General features: G+C 42.0%; 1 protein-coding gene across 1 annotated transcript; it reads right to left on the bottom strand.

Annotated features, from left to right (window-relative positions):
* Positions 1 to 8,590: 8,590 nt before the first annotated feature.
* LOC141017425 (uncharacterized) lies at positions 8,591 to 18,623 on the bottom strand. The gene is made up of 4 exons (XM_073492144.1): positions 17,964 to 18,623; positions 15,654 to 15,813; positions 11,162 to 14,391; positions 8,591 to 11,104 (listed from the first exon to the last, which is right to left on the bottom strand). Exons 1-4 carry the CDS (start codon positions 18,621 to 18,623, stop codon positions 8,591 to 8,593), a joined length of 6,564 nt encoding a protein of 2,187 aa, XP_073348245.1.
* Between the last annotated feature and the right edge of the window lie 571 nt (positions 18,624 to 19,194).

The raw sequence follows: 19,194 nt of genomic DNA, 5'->3' as shown, positions 1-19,194 counted from the left end.
GGTGTCCCTTAAAGTACAACAGCACATGAGTGTCAGGAGATGCAGACTGTGCTACTGATAGTTGTTTCTTTTGGATGTTTGCCAAATCTGCTCATTAATAATAGATAACTTTAAACAAGAAGGATATGAATCTGATCCCAGGACACTATTTAAGTGCAACAAAGGACAAAGAAGATTATAATTGGAAGATTTTAATGTGCGTGTAGAGAAAAAAGGTTTTCCCAGGGAAGTAAAATTTCATCCTCACAATCCAGATTTGACACAGTACAGTGCTGAGAATTTCTTCTTGATAACTGATTTATTCATTTAATCAATTTCTTTCTCTTCTCGTCTCACAAGTGATAAAACCACACATTCCACATGGATTTTTATACCACGTGTGTAATTTTTTAAAGGTTTTCAATCAATTTTGTGGAGCACTGTTTTGAAGTCAGTGTTGCAGAAAAGTACACAAAAGTCACACTTGAGTAAGAGTAAAGATATCGTGTTAAAATATTACTTTGGCAAAAGTAAAAGTCATCCATAGGGACAGTATTTTAGTAATGTCTTGAAGTATCTGATATTAAATGTACTTAAGTATCAAAAGTACAAGTAAAAGTAAATTGTATATTTACATGTGTGTTGGCTATGTCAGTGATGGAAGGTAACTATGTACATTTACTCAAGTACTGCATTTAAGTACAATTTTAAAGTACTGAGTATTTCCTTTTTCGGATACATTTCACTTCCACTCCACTATATTTTAGAGGACAATATTGTAGCGTACGTTTTACTCCACTACATTTATTTGATAACTTAAGTTACTAGTTACTTTGCAGATTGCTGTATCAGAGCCATAGTAATGGATTTTCAAATTAATTAATTTTATCAGCAATCAGATAAAAAAAAGAAACTGATTCTAATAAACAGAACAAAGCTTAATATCGGGTCTAGTAATCGGTCAAGCAGATAATCAGTCAACCCAGAGTATACAGTGTGTACATACATGTAAGTATATGTATACTTTACTTTTAGTTGTACTTTATATGTTTAAGTACATTTAAAAAGACTTTTACTCAGGTACAACTGTATTACTTTTACCAAAGTACTATTTTAACATGATATCTTTACTTTTGCTTAAGTATGACTTTCGGGTACTCCATGCTGTATACAATGTGTCAACCGATTACCCGACCGATATTCAGCATGTTTGTGATTATTAGAATCCGTTTTTTAATCTGATTTTCTACAAAATTAGTTCATTTAAAACTGCACTACTTTGGCTCTGATGCAGCATGCAATCTGGACAGTAACTAGTTAATAGAGTTATCAAATATTGGACTTAAAAGTACAACATTTGCCTCCAAAAGTAGCAGATAAAGTACCTCAAAATTGTACTCAAGTACAGCACTTTGTGACATTCCATCACTGGTCATAAGACTCAAAACATTGTCATCCACCCATGCTAATATTTTTTTTATCAGCTGTGGTGTGCATGTGTATTTGTGTGTACTGGAGCATATTATGCACACCGTTTACTAAACTGTGTGTGGAACGCTTGAGTGAGAAGTTGAATTTCACTCCAGCATGTGCAGGTCAGCAGCTTCACAATTGTTAATCAGATTTGGAGAACATCATACAAGAGGCAGAGCATGCAAACACATCTAGGCTACACACTAATCTGGTACACACACACACACATGTTTTTGATGATCACACACAGAGAGAGACACTAAAAGAGAGAAGAGTTTGAGGTGGGGTACAAATCAAAGTCGTCCAGCATTGTCAGGTTTGCCGAAGTGTATGTTTGTAGTTTCTAATGAGTCAGATTGACCTGCAGCAGCTCGAGAACATATATCAGATGTGTTAGAGAAGTCTTTTCTCTCCTTGACTGTCTGTCTGTGTCTCTTACTTCTTCCCACCTCTGCGCACAGAGCTGTCGGTGCTGCAGTGCTGCTGACTAGCTGAGATTCAGTGACTGTGAAGGGAGACGCAGGGCAGCAGAGCTGAGCCATTGACACCCTACACCTCTAAACCACACAGCACTGGTGCTACTGGGTGTGCTGAGCATTTTAGAAACTCAAGAGAAGAAGGCAGGAAGGGCAATCTGATTTGCTTGGTTTTTTTTGCCGACTTGATACCAGCCTGATGGCACAAATATTTCTTTCAGTGAGATTTTCACACTTTTGCCCTGAGGGTTCGGGTGGCTGCAATGCTTTGAATTTGGCATTGTTGCCTCTGAGATATGACTGTGCAGGGATGAATCCAGCTACTCAGTGACTGGCTCTGATCTTTGTGAAGCAGTTTAGTGACGTCTTATTTAACGCTCACCAAAATCCATAACTGAAACCTTGTAGACCCTGTCTCGTATATTAGCTAGCTCACAGACTCAATGAACTCTCCTTTCAGCTGTCAACATGACCAGATTTATTGTGACTTTCAACTTTCTTCATACTTTTTCTGTGCTGAGGTGACAGCCACGTTGGTGTTGGTGATGTATATGGAGCAAGAGATGTAGTTGACACAAAACTAAATGGTATTTTGATAAAGGTTCTCAGTCATCCAGGTCATGGTAATTCTTCTTTTTTCTTGAAGACGTTTCACCTCTCATCCAAGAGGCTTCTTCCGTTCTAACTAACTGGAGGGGAGTTGCAGGCTTTTAAACTCTGTGTGGGAGTGTCCTTACAGAGTCATTAAGGACACTTGTGGGTTGCTAGGGCTAGGTGAGCCCAGGTTTGAATGTATGTTAAGCTGTCTGGGGAGAGAACTAAGTACTGCATTGTAGGTGGGTGATAAGTAATGAAACTCAGAGCTCACACGTGTCCTAAACGACTCTGTAAGGACACTCCCACACATAGTTTAACAGCCTGCAACTCCCCTCCAGTTAGTTAGAACTGAAGAAGCCTCTTGGATGAGAGGTGACACGTCTTCAAGAAACTGAAACACGTCCAGTTGCCTACGATACAGCACTAAGAATAAATGGTATTTTACTATCTTTACGACATACTGTGACTTTCTTGACTTTAAACCGAATCCAAACTCGTCAAAAACTGACGCTTTGGGTTGGTAGGTCAGTTTGGCTGCCGAGTCAGTATTTGAAGAGATGGGAATGAAAATCAAAAACCAACTATCTTACCAACAGGAGCATCAAATGTAACTTGTTACAACAGCTGTGAAATAAATGTATAGTGGAATAAAAAAATCAAAATGTTCCTTTTAAAATGGAATAGGAGTACAAGATCTTCAAACTTGTACTTGAGTAAATGTATTTAGTTACTTTCCACCACTGCTTGTATAACAACATCTTGGAAAGTACCTGCTAAAAAGGACAGCATTGAAGCCCTCTATCTTTTACTCAATTTTATTAATTAATAAATCCAATAAAGACGTGGAGTCAGGAGTGTAAAGGCACACTCACTTAGATCCAGCTTTGAAGTTATTTTGGATACAAATCAGTTGTGAAACAGTTTAGTTTGGAGCAGTACAACAATAACCTAGTAAAGCTGTAGCAAGCAGGTACCCCCCTTTGAATGTTTTAGAATCACATATTCATCTGTAAAGTAGTAACTCTAGTTATGAAGTAAATGCAACATAACAAAAAGAATGTTTTCCTCTAAATTGTAGTGGGAAGGAAGTATATCTTAGCATGGAATGAAATACTTGTCTTGACATTATATTTCTTTATTAGCATGGGGCTTGAAGAAAAGGTTCACCCAAAAATGAAAATGTTGTTATTATCTACTGACTATCATGCTGATGGAAAGTCGGGCGAAGTTTCGTAGTCCACAAAACATTTCTGGAGCTTTGCGGCAAAACACGGTCGCAGCATTGTCCTAAACAACTGAAGTAGATGGGGACTTGTTTTAAAACGTAAAATGGATCCATACAGCTCGTCTCGTTTAGTCCAGGTCTCCGCAAGCCCTGAGGTCCCAAGTTGATTTGAAAAGATGTTATTTACACCTTTCTTTAAGCCGAAATCTTCACTGTAGCTGCGAAGCTAAAAGCATTAGCGCGCATTTGACTGTGCATCAGGGGTGTAAATAATGTCTTTTCAAATCAGTTTTGGATCTCAGGGATTTCGGAGACTTGGATTATGCCAGATGGAGCCAATACATTTTTTTTTTCAGTTGTATTTTTATGTTTTAAAACAAATCCCCAGCTACTTCAGTTGTTTAGGAGAATGCTATGAAGCTCCACAAGTGTTTTGTGGATGACAAAACTTCACCCGACTTCCCATCGGCATGAGGATGAGGGGATAATGGCAGAATTTTCATTTTTGAGTGAACTTATCCTTTAATAAATTATACAGTGAGAAACAAAGTGGCCAGATAGTTAAATAATTATTGTGCAAGTGTATCAATACAAGTGTTGCTCAAAGGGCCCACACAGGGGTCCCAGTATGAGTAACAGTGGAACCCTAAACTGGCAATGGAAATTCACATGATCAACACTCACTTCGAGGCAGGGGGGCCTTAAAAATTCCTGCTCCCAGGCCCATTATCAGCCAGCTCTGCCGGTGTTGGCCGCAGAGACAGACAGAGGAGGCCGGGATTGTCACAGACAGAGCAGGGATTGTGTACTGCTGATCTGTCACCTAACTGCAGCTACAGAATGCAGACAGTAGGCCGTAATTATTGTTTGTAGCCCGCTGTTTGCCAGTGCCACAGTTTAGGCCAAATAGCTCCCATTCTTGGCAATGTTTGGAATTTAGCGTTTGGTTGTTTTAATTTATGTTGCTGCTGAGGTTCCTGTTTCTCTCCAAAGCAACAGCACTGCAGGAGAGCTCACTAGAGAGACTGTCGAACAGGATGAGAAGAAGAATCAAATAAGATGCAACATTAGTCAGAGTCAGTCAGGCTGTAATGGGACAGGGCCACAGATAAGTTAAATCTTGTTTCTGGGTGTCATCGCTTGAAAACCGCAGGAGCTGGGCAGCAAAAAGGCATCCTTTGTTTCATCTCCCATGATGGTGATTCACCGACCCGCGCGCACAGTAGCCATAGCAATCGCCCCTAACATTATTTGCCCAAGCTGAAAGAATGAGAAAGATTCAGGGGCTTCTCCGTTTACAGAGACGAACTCTGTGCAGTTATAAAGTTACAGAAATGAGTGTTTATAGTGTGCAGTTTGCAGCAGCGCGTCTCAAACTTACATAAAACATTTTTGGTCTAATAACTTGGTTGGGCTTCTTTGTGGCTCATTACATGGCAGATTTAGTGGAGGGAGTGCTGCAGCACAATGTGTGTAGTGCGCCTCATTGAATGCATGAAGACCAGACTGAAGTAAATCTAAATGAGAGAAAGAAATGCTGTAAATCCTGCCAGGGTCCCCGTGGAGCTTTTGTCAAGTCTGTGTGTGATGGTCAGGTCGTTATTAGTGGTGGACAGTAACTAAGAACAAAGTACAGAGTACAGAGGGACAATTTGTTTCTTTTTCCTCCACAATGTTTATCTGAAACTTAAGATATTACATGAAAAACATATGATAAAGTTACAAAATCATTTTGATTGAAGCAGTGGTTCTTGCTTTTGCTTGCAACAAAAAAGCAGTGTGTAGTCGGGCCCTTTGTCACATTTCACATGACTATGAGTAATTATCAATTTCGGGTTGTTCTGTAATGTTGACTGCCGACTGGAGCTGGAGGGGAAATATACTTTACTTCATGAACGTAACGTTACAGAGAGGAGAGGGCAAAAGAAGAGAGAGAACCATAGTCTCTGGTGAGTAGGCTACTCATTTAATTGAGAGTTGTCCAGAATTGAACCACACAGACACACTCACCCTCAGTGTGCGTCGTTGCTCGCTAAGGTTCGCTAGTGTACAGTACAGTAAACTGGCTGTTTGGGGCATATCAACACTGCATGGATAACACAAAATGTTCCTGGTGTCAAACTCGCTTCACTGTTGATGTGTACACCATTAAACAACAACAGCTGATGAAAAATCTATCTGATGGGATTCAGGTGCAAATGTTCACAGATGAGGTAAAGTTTTCGAGCTTTATTCACCTCAAAAGCAGTGGCGACCAAACGAAACACACTTTTAGCTTGAATAACTGTAGATTTCTCTAGGCTTGGACATTGTTGGAAACATTGTAACGTAAGTACACAACTCAGCAATTTATAGTGGATAAGTTGTTTTTTAGAAATTTGAATGCAGAATTCTTACATATTATACTTTCAAATAAAGGACCTTGATACTGAATCCACCACGTTATAGTGAGCATTCCTTTTTTCTATATCTGCTGAGAGCTGTTTTTCTTAAGCATAAGGGAACTTAAGCTTTTCTGTCAGCGGTCAGCAAAAAGAGCAGAGTACGAGACGACAGAGTTGAGCTTCCACTGGATACCTTTCGGCCAGAGTAACAACAGAGGAATTAAACTGCAGGGGCTATTTTCCAAATCTCCATAGTGACTGACAAAACCCTTGGAAAGAATCCAGTATGGTCACCCCGTAAAGACCTCTCTTTCACTCTCGCTCTCTTTGTCTCCCTCTTTCTTTGTCTCTCTCCATGCATGTTTGCAGGGAGTGATTGGGTCAGGGACACTGAGGGGACGCAGGGAAATAATAACTTCCCAGCATTTGCCTCTGTCATCCACATAACACGTCAAATAAACAGCATCAGATTCTCCAATGACCCGCTGTCATCGGACTTATGTCAAGGATAATATCCTCTGGCCACACATATTTCAAGCTGGTCTGTCAGTGACCATCACATCACAAGTGTCACTTGCATATGGCTGACTGCATCAGGGGGGCATCACCCAGACAGACTGACAGCTGCAGATGACACTCTCTCTCCTCTGCACACTCACCTGCCTCCGGATGAGTGGATAAGAGTGAGACAAACCCTTCAAGTGTGTAGAGGGAAGAAAAACATACACGATAATACCTCGCCATGACAATTTTCAGAACAATATTAAAGTAAATCTTCCCTTTTTGACTCCCTGACATGATTATCTAAAGAGATTTGAAAGAAACCCCCTCCAGTGTGAGTCAGGGCTGGGCTGCAATTTGGACTTTGGCACTGTGTTGTACTCCAGTTCCAAGAATAAACAAAATATTTTGTAAGCCTAAGGCTCCTTCTGAATTCACATGCTCCTCGTAGTTAATAACCTCATGAAAGTCAAATGTCACCCCAGTCCAAAGGCGCTTTGAGGCATTCATCATAAGTGGGATTATTTTCACCAGTTTGTATCTCAAACACAAATGTAATTAACAGCTAACTTAGCATTAGATTTTTCTTGTGAATGAAAAACATCTTCGAGAAAATAAAATGCAACCACAAAACATGTATATATTCTCACAAAATTGTATATTCCTGCAATCATCTGCATTATATATAAACTTATAAATGAGCTTCAATTAGGAATAAACCATTGACATATATAATGTACGTGAAACTGATGGGTACCCCTGTGACCCAAATGTATGCTAATACATCAGAGGCACAAACTGGGGCTAGTTCCTTAGCTGCAAAATGCTCCCCCATGTCCACCACCAGCTAGTCCATAACATTGTCTTTCTGCTGTTTGGTGCTGAACAGGAAAAATACAGGCTTGTGGAGCTTTATCACTGACAGTAGCTGCCTGCTGTTAGGGTTAGTGCACTGAGAGGGAACTGAAAACAGTAATTGTTGTGGCCAGACAGCTAAATAATCATCTTGAACTCACTATATAAAGCTCTGTAAAATTGAGGGGCGCTGCAGATTCAGGTGATAGTTCTCTCACTATGAACAGCACCTTTTGACATTGCCACATTGTTTTAACACATTAATTATTAAGTTTTTAAGTAGTTTGTTACAGTAAAGAAGAAAACTCTATTAAAACATTTTAAAAGTCTTGATGCTGGAAGATTTAAATACAAACTGCAATTACAGAAATCAGAATTTACACTTTAAAGTCTTACAGGACTTTTCTTTATTTAACCTCTCTCTCATGTAAGTCGGTTACTTCATTGAAGTGCAATATTTTATCACTGGGGTACCCCACAATTAAAAAATTAAATATGTTTTATTGAATATTTTTACAGCCAGAAACAACATTTTGTTAGAAGCTGCCTGATAGAAATGCTGCGCTTTCACAGAAAAATCCGTTCACACTTCTTTATAAGTTCTCGACTGATGTACAGTTGTCCTTTGAGGGAGGAATGGAGCAATAAGCTGAACATCATAGTGTCCACATCTGTCAGAGGAAGTCTGCACATTTTGGAAGAACACAAACAAGTAAACTAAATCTGCTTTCCTTGGCAGATACAGTCATTTCTGTGCTGTGTTGCGAATCAAACAAGAAACTGACGACTCGTGGTGCTTGTTATGATAGATAATACAGTGATGTATAGTCAGGAGCATTGAATCGGTAAAAACATTGTTCTTTTTTTGCAGAAATTGTTATATTCCATATATGCAACTCTGTGATGGATGTCACAGTCACCACCAAACAGACAGCATCGAAGTTAACGTGTGTAATATGACATTTTTAACTGTATACAACATAAATATGAGGCACAAGTCTCTTCAATCACTGCACAAAACATGAAACATCTTTAGCTGCATTACAACAAAACTAATAGCACATGCAGGAGCAGCACAAGTGAAATATGATGTCCTGTTTTCATAGTATGGGACAGTACTGGCCACATCTCACATGCAGTGTGTCCAAGGAGTCCTGGGCCTGCAGTACTCCCCCTCCTCCACTAGATGTCCGTCTTGCCCGTGTCACAGCTGAGGGCTCCCCCTCAGGATGCACTTTCCTGTCTGGTACTTTAAACTCAACTGATGCAAAAGAAGACATGCTACCATTTTTACTCGCCCACGTTCTGGAAGTGTCAATCGTAGGTGAAACCCTGACGCCTCTCCCTCTGACACTGCTTGAATCCCTTTTCCCACTTTTGTAACTGGAATCATCCATAAACGGGTCTGAGTCGCTTCCATGTGGCATGTTGTAGTAGGTGCACTTCGGGGTTTGAGGCTTCGCCATCTCCTCGAGCTCTGATGAGGATATGGCTGCAAGAGGGTTGTGCTGGGTTTTACAGTGAGATGGGGAATCCACGCTCATGTTCTCCTGACCTGTGTCTGAAGACGTGCTGTCTGCGTTACCGTACATTCCCAGGGAGATCGGAGGGGACTTTCTGATAAGGTGGTTCTCCTTGAGCAGCCATCTGCCTCGGTCGATCAAAACCCCATCGGTCGAGTCTTTCTCTGAGGTGAGAGAAGTGGACTGTGCGGCCTCTGGGGCAGCTTCGTTGTCTGCTTTCTGTGAGCTTGCACCACTGAAATAAGACAGATCCTCTCTTGAGGCTTTAGTGCCTGAGTCAAGGGAAGAGAAACTCCCTCCAGTTTTTAATCGGGAATCATGCAAGGCTTCTGAATGACTTGCAATGGGCGGTTCAGAGTTACCTCGCTCCACATTCGCTCTCCCTTTAGAACTGTCAGTCTTGCGTCTGCAGGCCAGAGGAGGTTTCTCTGAAGCGTCGTCTCCGCTCTCTGTGACGATATCCACGGAGTCCTGAGATTTATATCCACCACTCTCCGACGTTTCGGGCCTGTAATCGGACAAATCTGAGGTGATTGGACTCGGGAGGCGCTTCAAGCCGTACGAAGTATCCTCTCTGTTTCTTGGAATGACAGTTTTAGTTTGTACAACTCGAGCATTATCTGGCTCTATCCTGATCTTCCCCTGAGCGTCGTACGTGAATATAAGTGAAGAGGATCGTAGGGCCGAGTTAACAAAGTCGAGTAATTCCTGTGATATTTCCACCGGATGTGGCAGACTGCTTCTTCTCTCCTCGTCTGATTCTAGTTCATTAACAGTGTCTGTTCCGTTACCTTTATCATCCTCACACTGACCCTCAGAGGATTGTTTGGTAGGTGATTCGGTGTCTTGTTCTTCCACCTTGGCATCTACATTTGCTTCCTCCTCACAGCTGCTCTGCTCCTGCGAATACGAGGTCTCCTCTAGTAGGATTTTAGAATCTGCATCATCAGAAACATTTTCCTCTTCTATCTCTTGCTCTTCCACCTTGTCTAACCTATCAGTGAACTCATTTTCTTCATCATCTCCTCTCACTTCTCTGTCTAGTATTTGCTCTATCATGTCTCCTTCGAGCTCTGCCTCCTCTACAGCTTCTTTCTCTTCTACGGATTCTTCCTCAACACTACTTTCTTTCCTGCACTCTTCACCCTCATCACATTCTTCTTCCTCTTCTATATTTTTGTCAGCTTCCTGCTCCTCCTCTTCCTCATCTGTAATCACCCTGTCTTCTATTTTAACCTCAACATCCTCGCCATCCTCCACCTCCACTTGTTCTCTCTCTTCTTCCTCCTCATTGCTTTCCCCACTAACCCCCTCAGTTTCCTCTTCTTCCCCATCCTTTTCTTCAACATCTTCTTCAGCTTCTTCCTCAATAACCTCCTCCATTTCCTCTCCCTCCTCCTCGTCCTCCTCAATAACTGCATCCTCTACATCTTTCTCTGTAACCACATCATTTTCCTCCTCCTCCTCCTCTTCCATCTCTTCTATTACATTTTCAACCTCCTCTCTCTCCTCAGTTACCTCTGTCATTTCCTCTTCATCTTCGACACCTTCCTCTGCTTCCTCCTCTGCATCCTCAATAAAAGTATCTTCTTCCTCCTCGTCCTCCTCTTCCATCTCTTCGATTACATTTTCAACCTCCTCTTCCTCCTCTCTCTCCTCAATAACCTCTGCCATTTTCTCTTCCTCGTGCTCTTCAATACCTTCCTCTGCTTCCTCCTCTGCATCCTCAATAAAAGTATCTTCTTCCTCCTCCTCCTCCTCCTCTTCCATCTCATCAATTACATTTTCTACCCCCTCTTCCTCCTCTCTCTCCTGAACAACCTCTGTCATTTCCTCTTCCTCGTTCTCTTCGATACCTTCCTCTGCATCCTCCTCTGCATCCTCAATCAAAGTATCTTCCTCTTCCTCTTCCTCCCCCTCTTCTTCAATATTATCTACCCCCTCTCCTTCATCTGTCTCCTCAGTGACCTCATCTGCCTCTTCTTCAACCTCTTCCCCATTTTTCACTTCCTCCTCCTCTTCATCAACCTCATCCTCCCCTTTTTCCTCCTCCTCGCCCTCTCTCTCATCTGTCTCTTCATCTCTGTCTTCCTCTCTCGCTTCTTGATCTTCGTCATCCATTATTCCCTCACCTATCTCCTCAACCACTTCTTTCTCTCCCACATCTGATTCCTCTGCCTCTTCCTCTTCATTCACTGTCATCTCTTCTTCTGTCCCTTCCTCTACTTTGCCAACAGTTTCCTCCTCATTTCCTTTTCCCTCCTCCCATTCGTCCTGCCCATTATCATCCATTTTTTCTTCTGTCACTGCCTCCTGTTCTGCTTCTTCCTCCCTTTCATTTTCTCCTATTTCAGTCTCTTCACCATCACCACCATCATCTATCTCCTTTGGTTCTCCGACCTCCTCCTCTACTTGTTCCTCTTCGTTTTTGTTCTCTTCTAAGGCCTCATCTCTTTCTGTCTGTGATATTTCTGATTCTTTTACATCAATGCCCATTTCCTGAACTTTATCAGCTTCTTGCTCTGATTCATTCAACATCTTGCCCTGTTCGCCATCATCAGCGGCCTCTTTTGTCTGACTAATGCCCTCAGCTATGCAGGTAGTATCGGGCTCTGGTGTTTCACACTCCTCAACAAACTTTTCCACATCTTCATCTGTTTCCGACTGGTCTCTTTCCATTTCAACAAAAGTGCTCTCATCTACAGGGTAAAAACTTCTGGCTTGTTGGATTGTTGAAGAAATCTGCGCCCGGAGGTCTTGCGGCATATTCAGTTCCTCCATCAGCTCGTCAATAACCATATGCTGATCCTCAAATACGTCCCCTCCTTCGGAGACGACATCCAGGGCGAATTCTGTTTCTGAGACTTTGGGGGACAGCGGTTCACTCTCAAGCCTTTCCCTCAGGATCTGGAAATCCTTCCAGTGGTCTCTGAGCTGAGAAGACGCTCTGCTTTGCAGGTCCGTCAAACTTGCCCTTTGCTCCGTCTCGTCCTCGATGGCAGAGATTTTCTGCAGGGATTCCATCATTAACATGGCCTCGGAGTCGGATCTTGACTGGTCGGGTGTTAGGTTATCTCGCAGGGTCATGACTGATAAGAATGACAGGAAGGCTTTACACGATGAGCCGAACACTGAAGCCACTTGCGTTGGGAAATCAGGAAGGCTGTTGGACTTCCCGAGGTTGGATGTTGTGTTGGTTTCAGACGCATTTCTGATGCACTGAACCGATGAACAAAGTTGCTGCAGGACAGGTCTGATCCTTGCTTTGGGACTTAAAGCATTGGACTCAGATGAAGCTGATTCATTGCCAACTGGGCCGATGGCCTCTGCAGATTTGTGCGCCCTCACTCTGTTCTCCTGTTGTGCAGGATCGACTCTGACGCTCGGCATTGAAGCACATAAACCTCTTGCATATTGTTCATTGTGAAGCAGAGCTGTAGCCGGCGCTCCATGACAATGAGGTACGGATAGACATGAAGCGGATTTCTTGACAGCATCAGCAGGTGGTGGATTTTCCTCATCTGGACTCGTGTGGCATCCATTTTTTTCATCAGATTCAGAATCACCGCCTATCTGAAACACAACTTTTGTTTGAGGCTCTGATACGTCTGCGATGTCTTCCTCAGTGTATGGTGCTGAGTCTGGTTCAGCTCTCTCCAACCAGTTCTCGACATACTGATGGATTTCAGAGGGAGAAGGATTGAGAGAAGGCATCGAAAAACTCTCACCCAACTCAGAAGACTTTTTAGGCGAAGATGTTCTGTTTACGATCATAGATTTAGGCTTGCTTATTGTCTTTTTGCCTGGCAACAGTGACTTTTTGGGTTGTAAAATGTCTAACATGTTCTTCTTCATTTGAGGCCGTCCACTTGGCGAATTTACATTATGGCCATTTTCTTTAGCAGCTGCTTGATTCAGATTTTGTCTCAGAGATGGGGTCCTTTTCAAATTTTCAGTGCTAGCTGATAAGGCTTGCTCTTTTCTCGGCGTCTTTTCATCCTTACTCACTTTCTTACTTTGAGGTTTTTCTGCTCCTCCACTCTTTTGGCCACTTTTGGCACTTTCTGATGAACTCAAACTCTTTTTTCCCGTGCTGGCATTGCTCCTGAGTTTGTCTGTAGATGACCGTTTGCTTTGTTTTGAGGGGCTTTCCTTTTGCTTTTTATCTGAGCTGCTTGTTGAACTTTTCTGATTTCTAGAAGGGTGAACCATTTTCTTTTTCCTCTCACTTTTGGGAGTTTTGTCTCTTTTTTCTGTCCCCTGTATTAGGGAGTTTGATGCAGTTGTAAGCTTGTGTGTTATTGGCTCTGATGACAATGATAACATCTCCTCTTTCTGTCTTTGTAGCGAATCAGTAGTAGAAAAATCTATATCATTGCTGGATGGGACAGTGGATGGTTTGCTTTCGGGCGCTGCAGCACCATCTGCGCTATATTCTTCGTTTGCGTAATAGTTGTCGTAGCAGCCTTGACTCTCATAAATGTGCATGACAGTCTCTCTGACCTCCATCCCGTTATTCTCTATCTGAAGAACTTCAGCTACTCCTGACGACCTGATTGAGGAGTGAGAGCCTTTCTTGTTCGCCCCTGCAGACGCAGTTTTCCGAGGTTTGGGGATTGGCTTTGTGTTGCTGCTGCTGCTATGTCTGACAACGCAGTATCCCTCAGTTGTCTCACCATCAGCCGTCCTCTCCATGTAGGAATAATGTCCCAGGGTGCTCTCCTGAACGCCTGTCTCCGTCACTGTCTTCACACTCTCAACAGATGCCTTCTTACTAACACGCTGGGGACCTGGAGTAGGAGTGCGTTTGAAACCTGTTTTTGCTTTTCCCAGAGTCGTGGAAGTGTAGCTCTCGTATACTTGCTCGTCATTAAAGCCGACACCCTTTCCAGCTCCGCCGGGATGGTTCTCCTCTTTCGTTTCATCTTCACTCATGCTAGAGGAGTCTTTGGCAACGGCGTTGTTCGAGTCAGGTGAGCTTCTGCCTGACTCAGAAATCGAGGCACAAGCTGTCCCCTTGCTAAGGCTGGAGCGGCTGACTGTAGTAGTCCAGTGGAGTATCTCCTCCTCTTTAATGGTCAGGTGAACTTTCATCTCCACCGTCATGCTGCCGTCTTGATTCACACGGAAAGACTTTTCAATGTCATCGTCCTGAGGTACGATCAAAGCGTGACGCTCGTTGCCCACCTTCACTGTTTCACACGTCTCTACGGATGTGCGCCGATGGTTGACCTCTGTTTCGAATGATCCATTCGGGTGATGCGGGTGACGATTCAGGGTTCCGTTCCGAGACTTGTTTACTTGGTCGACAATATATCTCTCTGACGATAAGGAGAAGTTCCTTGAGCCTCGTCCACTTGAGATGGATTTGTTGTTCTCTGAGAGACAAAAAAAAAAATTATTTAAGGACATGAAAGCATGATGTTGTATTCATACTGGTTTGGTAGGAATATTTAAAGGAATAGTGTGACATTTTAGGAAATACCATTTTTTGCTTTAAAGAGAGTTGATGAGAACATTTATAGCACTGACATGTGTCATATGATAAAATTTAAGCCTGGAAGCAGGGGGAAACAGTTAGCCTTGCTTTGTTCAAAGGTGAAAATAAAATCTGACTATCAGCAACCAGCGAAGATGTGTCCTTTTCCCACTTTGTTTTTTTTTTTGAGTGGATAAAACAAACATGATATGTGTTAATTAGTGAGCTTTAGAGGTGCTAGTAGGCAGATTGTGTTACCTTTGGACACAGCTAGGCAAGCTCTTTTCCTTTTCCCCGTCTGTCTGCAAAGCTAAGCTAACTGTTTCCTGGCTCTAGGTAGTTGTTTTTTTTAACCTTTATTTATTCAGGGTCGTTTCACTGAGATCGTTGCAGTCTTATGCAGGAATGCCCAGTTACACATTGACACCTGGAAACTGCCCCATATATTCACAGTCTGATCTGTTAGCCACTGAGCAGATCCACTGGAGGGGTTTGGGGTTAAGGGCCTTAAGGGCTTTGTTCAAGGGTACCTCGGTGGTGGTAATGAGGGAGAGGGAAGTGCTTCCTTTCACTTTCCCCACCAAGATTTATCCTGACCATCCAGGGATTTGAACCGGCGACCCTCTGGTCACAAGCTTGCTTGCTTTACAGACATAAGTGTGGTGGTGATCTTCCTATTTGTGTTTTGGTGTATTCCTGTAAGGGTCACTTACTAAGGCTGTCAAAAGTATCGATAAGATGATATCTTTTCGATACCATATGTATACAATAATACAATCTCTTTTAATTATACATTTCATAGTATCACTATCAAAGGTATCAAAGCTATAAAAAAGCAGATCTACAGTCAGATTTTCAACCCAAGGCTATACAGATATTATCATTACTACGTGTTGGTTGGCGTGTGTTCATTGACTTTTTTCTGTACCAGGTTGTTACTTAAAACAATAAAGAATTATTCTATTTATGTCACACTGATCACCAGCTGCATAAAAAAAACACAATAATATGAAAGCTGCTGTGAAAGTCCTAACAGGACAACATGTTTTAATGAATAAGTCTGCAGACAAAATGTCCATGCAGTGAAACTGTTAAACTATCTGTCTGTTTTCATTCAGTCTTTTTACAGAGCAATTTACTGTCGCACTGATCAACACTTACGAGCTCTGGGCTGCAACATAGACGGCTCCACAGTGTCAATGTACATCACTTGTGCCATCTGGCCTGTTCTGTGAAAACTGTAGTTTCCTAATCTGAATGGCTCGTTGCCCGCTGCCACAACAACTCCAGAGCACAGGATCAGTGCTGCAAGACCATCGACCTGAAAGAGGAGCAGAAACACCTTTCATCACAATTGTCACTTTCCAGTTGTTGCAACCATGTCAAAATATATATGTCAACTAAAAAGAGACTTTAAATTTGCATGATCGCATGTACACTTGACATTTCTTTGGGCCTCATATCTTCCTAAAACAGACCGAAGATCACAGATGACGAGGCCGTTCTATGAAGGAATAAGATGCACTTAAAGGTTCTCCGACCTCGTGACCTTTAACAGGAAGCCTATTGCTGTTAGAGGACACGTGGAAAGAGGGATTAAGGAGTGATAACTCACCAGGGGGTAGAGATTCTGGTAGCACCTTACATCCTAGCTCTTCTGGAAATACTTACAGTGTGTAAAGTAACAGGGTAAAGACCTTGATTTCTGACTGAAAATTATGCCTACAACAGTTATTTGTGAAATGGTGTACTTCTGCTACATAGATCCATGTTTGTGTGTGTCTGCCGACAGCTTTCTTCAGCCTCACGTCCTATAATCGTGTGACCCAGACATACCTTTGCTTAATTTAACCTTAAGTATCCAGAGACAGAGACTATATCCAAGGACAACAGCAGAGGTATTACAGATTCACACGACATGGTTGAAAAGTCACAAAGACATTTCCACATTTGAAATACTTTACCAAGTAAAGTGAAATGAAAAATCATTTTCCAAGGTCTGATCTTCTGTTGCTGTTGTTTTTGGTTATTTATCTCTTGTGACATGCTGAATATGTGTCAAGAATTTATTTTTTAATACTTCTTTTTCTATCAAAATTAGCTTGTTTTCCTGTAAAACCGAAGAATACTGTTGATGACCCACCTTGAACTTGGGGGCAGTAAATATATCTGAGTTTGAGTTCTAAGTATGCCTCAGCGTTTCTGGGTAGACTAAGCCCTTAATGCTAAAGGGAGTGATTTAATTGACGCACAGCAGTCACTTATTGGTGATGCCTGATGGAACATATGTTGGTGTGTTGGTTTTGTTGTCTGGTTAAATGTTGTGCTTTGTTATTTATGTGAAACAGCCCCGTCCTCCTTCTCACCTAACAATACAGGTGGGGGAGGCGTGGGTGGAGGTGAACACTCCACATTAAACCACGGCCACTTTAAGCCGTCCAAAGATCAGAATCTAAGCAAATCCTTCAGATTTCCAGTAACTAGTAGTACCTAAACCACATATTTTGAAATATGTCACATTACTGAAGCTAAATATGCTCTAAATTCTGTTTCACTGTGACTTCAGAGAAATGAATTTTTTTTTAAATACTTTTGTTTTCTTAGAAAGACTTCTGCCAAGATCTGTACCACTCTCATACCTTCTGGAGCCAGCAGACAGTTAGCTTAGCTTAGCATAAAGACTAGAAACAAGGAGGAACAGCTAACCTGGCTCTGTCTGAAGGTCCCAGGTAAAAAAAAATGGTATATTTTATTGTATTATAAATAAAATTCAAGTACACAAAATTATTACAAGTATACTTTTACTTTTTGTGCTTAATTTAAGGTATATTTAAAATGTATTTTAAAAAGTGTGCTTAAAAAATAGACGTCATTAAGTTCAACTTCACTTTACTAACAATTATGTACTAATTCTGCAATACTTTAAGTGGTATTTCATTGTACTTTTATAAAGTGTACTTTATTGTAAGTGTATTGTAAATTTCATACAAGTGTACTACTAAAAATGTATACTAAATTGCAAATACTCATAGTATAAATGTAGTGTACTTATATAAGTATACCTATTTTCATGCCCTTTGTAATACATCTGATTGTTTAATCAGTACAAAAACCAAAGTGTAAGAAAAACAATTTGTGGTTTAATGGTGGATGGTTTGTTGGGAGTTTTTCTTCCAGGTGCAGTGACTGAAATCTCCACTCATGGCCTAGTTTCCATTCTCAGTGTTAAGCTAAGCTAACAGGCTGCTAGCCCGAGCTTCACATTGAACTGACAGAGGTGAGAGTGGTATTGATCTTCTCTTCTAACTCTCGGCAAAAAGCGAATGTGTGTTTTCCAAAATTTCACATTTTCGTAAGCACATATACAGATCAGATAAAGCTACCCTTTTCACAAAACAAGCATCTTCAAATATTTTCAGGAGTTGCCTTGAACTAGCTTTAACCTCCATTTTCAGTTTGCCAATTACTTACTCTTCTGCCATCTGTCGAGAAGAGTTTCAGCACTGAGAACTGCAGGATCTGGGAAAGGTAATCCAGTAAAGCGTCAAATGTTGGCGCTGTTCTTCTCTGCAACACGATTGTGCGTTTCACAGTGGGATCCCTGTTGTTGATGACCACAAGTTTCTTAGGTGTCCGTACTGCCACCCTCTCAGTGACCTTAGCTGGCCTGTTGGCGTCTTCATTCCTTCTGCCAAACTGGAGTCCTTGACGCTTTCGTCGCCCGGCGCTAAAGGGCCTGGTGGTATTCCACGGTACCTGCCGCCGGTTCACTTCTTCTAAGTTTAACGGCTTCACACGTCTCTGATCAGAACACACGTATGATCCCCCATCATGTAGGTCATCTAAAGCTTTAACCAGGTGGGTCCCACGAGGTGTGGTGATGGTCCTCACTCCAAAGGGCAGAGGCACTTTCTTTGACAGAGCGTCCAGCAGGGCATCGAATGTCTTGAATGTACGGGCATTGACGACCATGCGATGCCCACTGAATTTATAGTCACCGCTTTTGAAGAAGCATACTCTTTTAGAAGCCGAGGGATCAGAGATTGGTTGGAAGGGTCGGGAGGGTAACGTCTGCCCACTGCCAGAGGACACTTCCTGGGCAGGTGGCTCCTGGACCGGTGTGGTGCTCATGGTGTGGAGGTGGCTAGAAAGAAAGCAGAGAGCAAGAGAAGGGTGGTCAATTGTTACTGCAGTTACATTCAATTTATGCTGAATGCATAGTATGTCATTTTTAGGGCTAGGGGTCTCTCAATCATAACAAAAGATGTAAGTAGCATGGGACCTATCTCATGAACAGGACTCAGGCAGAAATGTTCACAGACAAAGTAATGTTTTGAAGTTTTACTTTATGTTACTTTACTGTTACGTTTAGTCTCATTTGCTGACTTCTTTACTTTCACTCTCTCGTGGAAATTATAGCGACAGCCGACCAAAGTCGAGGCACTGTTACCTTGAACACATTACGTATTTTTCTGGGTTTAAACATTACTGGAAAGGTTAAGTACACATTTTAATGCAGAAATGTTACATATTACAGTATATCTTTAAGTTTTACTTTAGAAGTGGTATTCCACCAAAACTGTCTTTTGAGTATCATAAAGTTACACATACACTTGTTAGTTTGTAGTTTGCCTTCTCACACAGAAAAGCTGCGGTAAATTGAACCCTCAAAGACCGAGACAGCCGGCGGCAGCTAAAAGTA

This window comes from Pagrus major, chromosome 21, assembly GCF_040436345.1.
Source record: "Pagrus major chromosome 21, Pma_NU_1.0".
Lineage (NCBI taxonomy): Eukaryota > Metazoa > Chordata > Actinopteri > Spariformes > Sparidae > Pagrus > Pagrus major.
This window is presented reverse-complemented; position numbering and strand designations above follow the sequence as displayed.

Bases quoted from the DNA above. Each gene is read 5' to 3' on its own strand.
- LOC141017425 (XM_073492144.1), bottom strand. From the start codon at position 18,623: ATGAGCACCACACCGGTCCAGGAGCCACCTGCCCAGGAAGTGTCCTCT. The intron at 15,814-17,963 runs GTAAGTAATTGG...CTCCTCTTTCAG, and splicing joins TCTCGACAGATGGCAGAAGA to GTCGATGGTCTTGCAGCACT. The intron at 14,392-15,653 runs GTAAGTGTTGAT...TTTGTCTCTCAG, and splicing joins TATGTTGCAGCCCAGAGCTC to AGAACAACAAATCCATCTCA.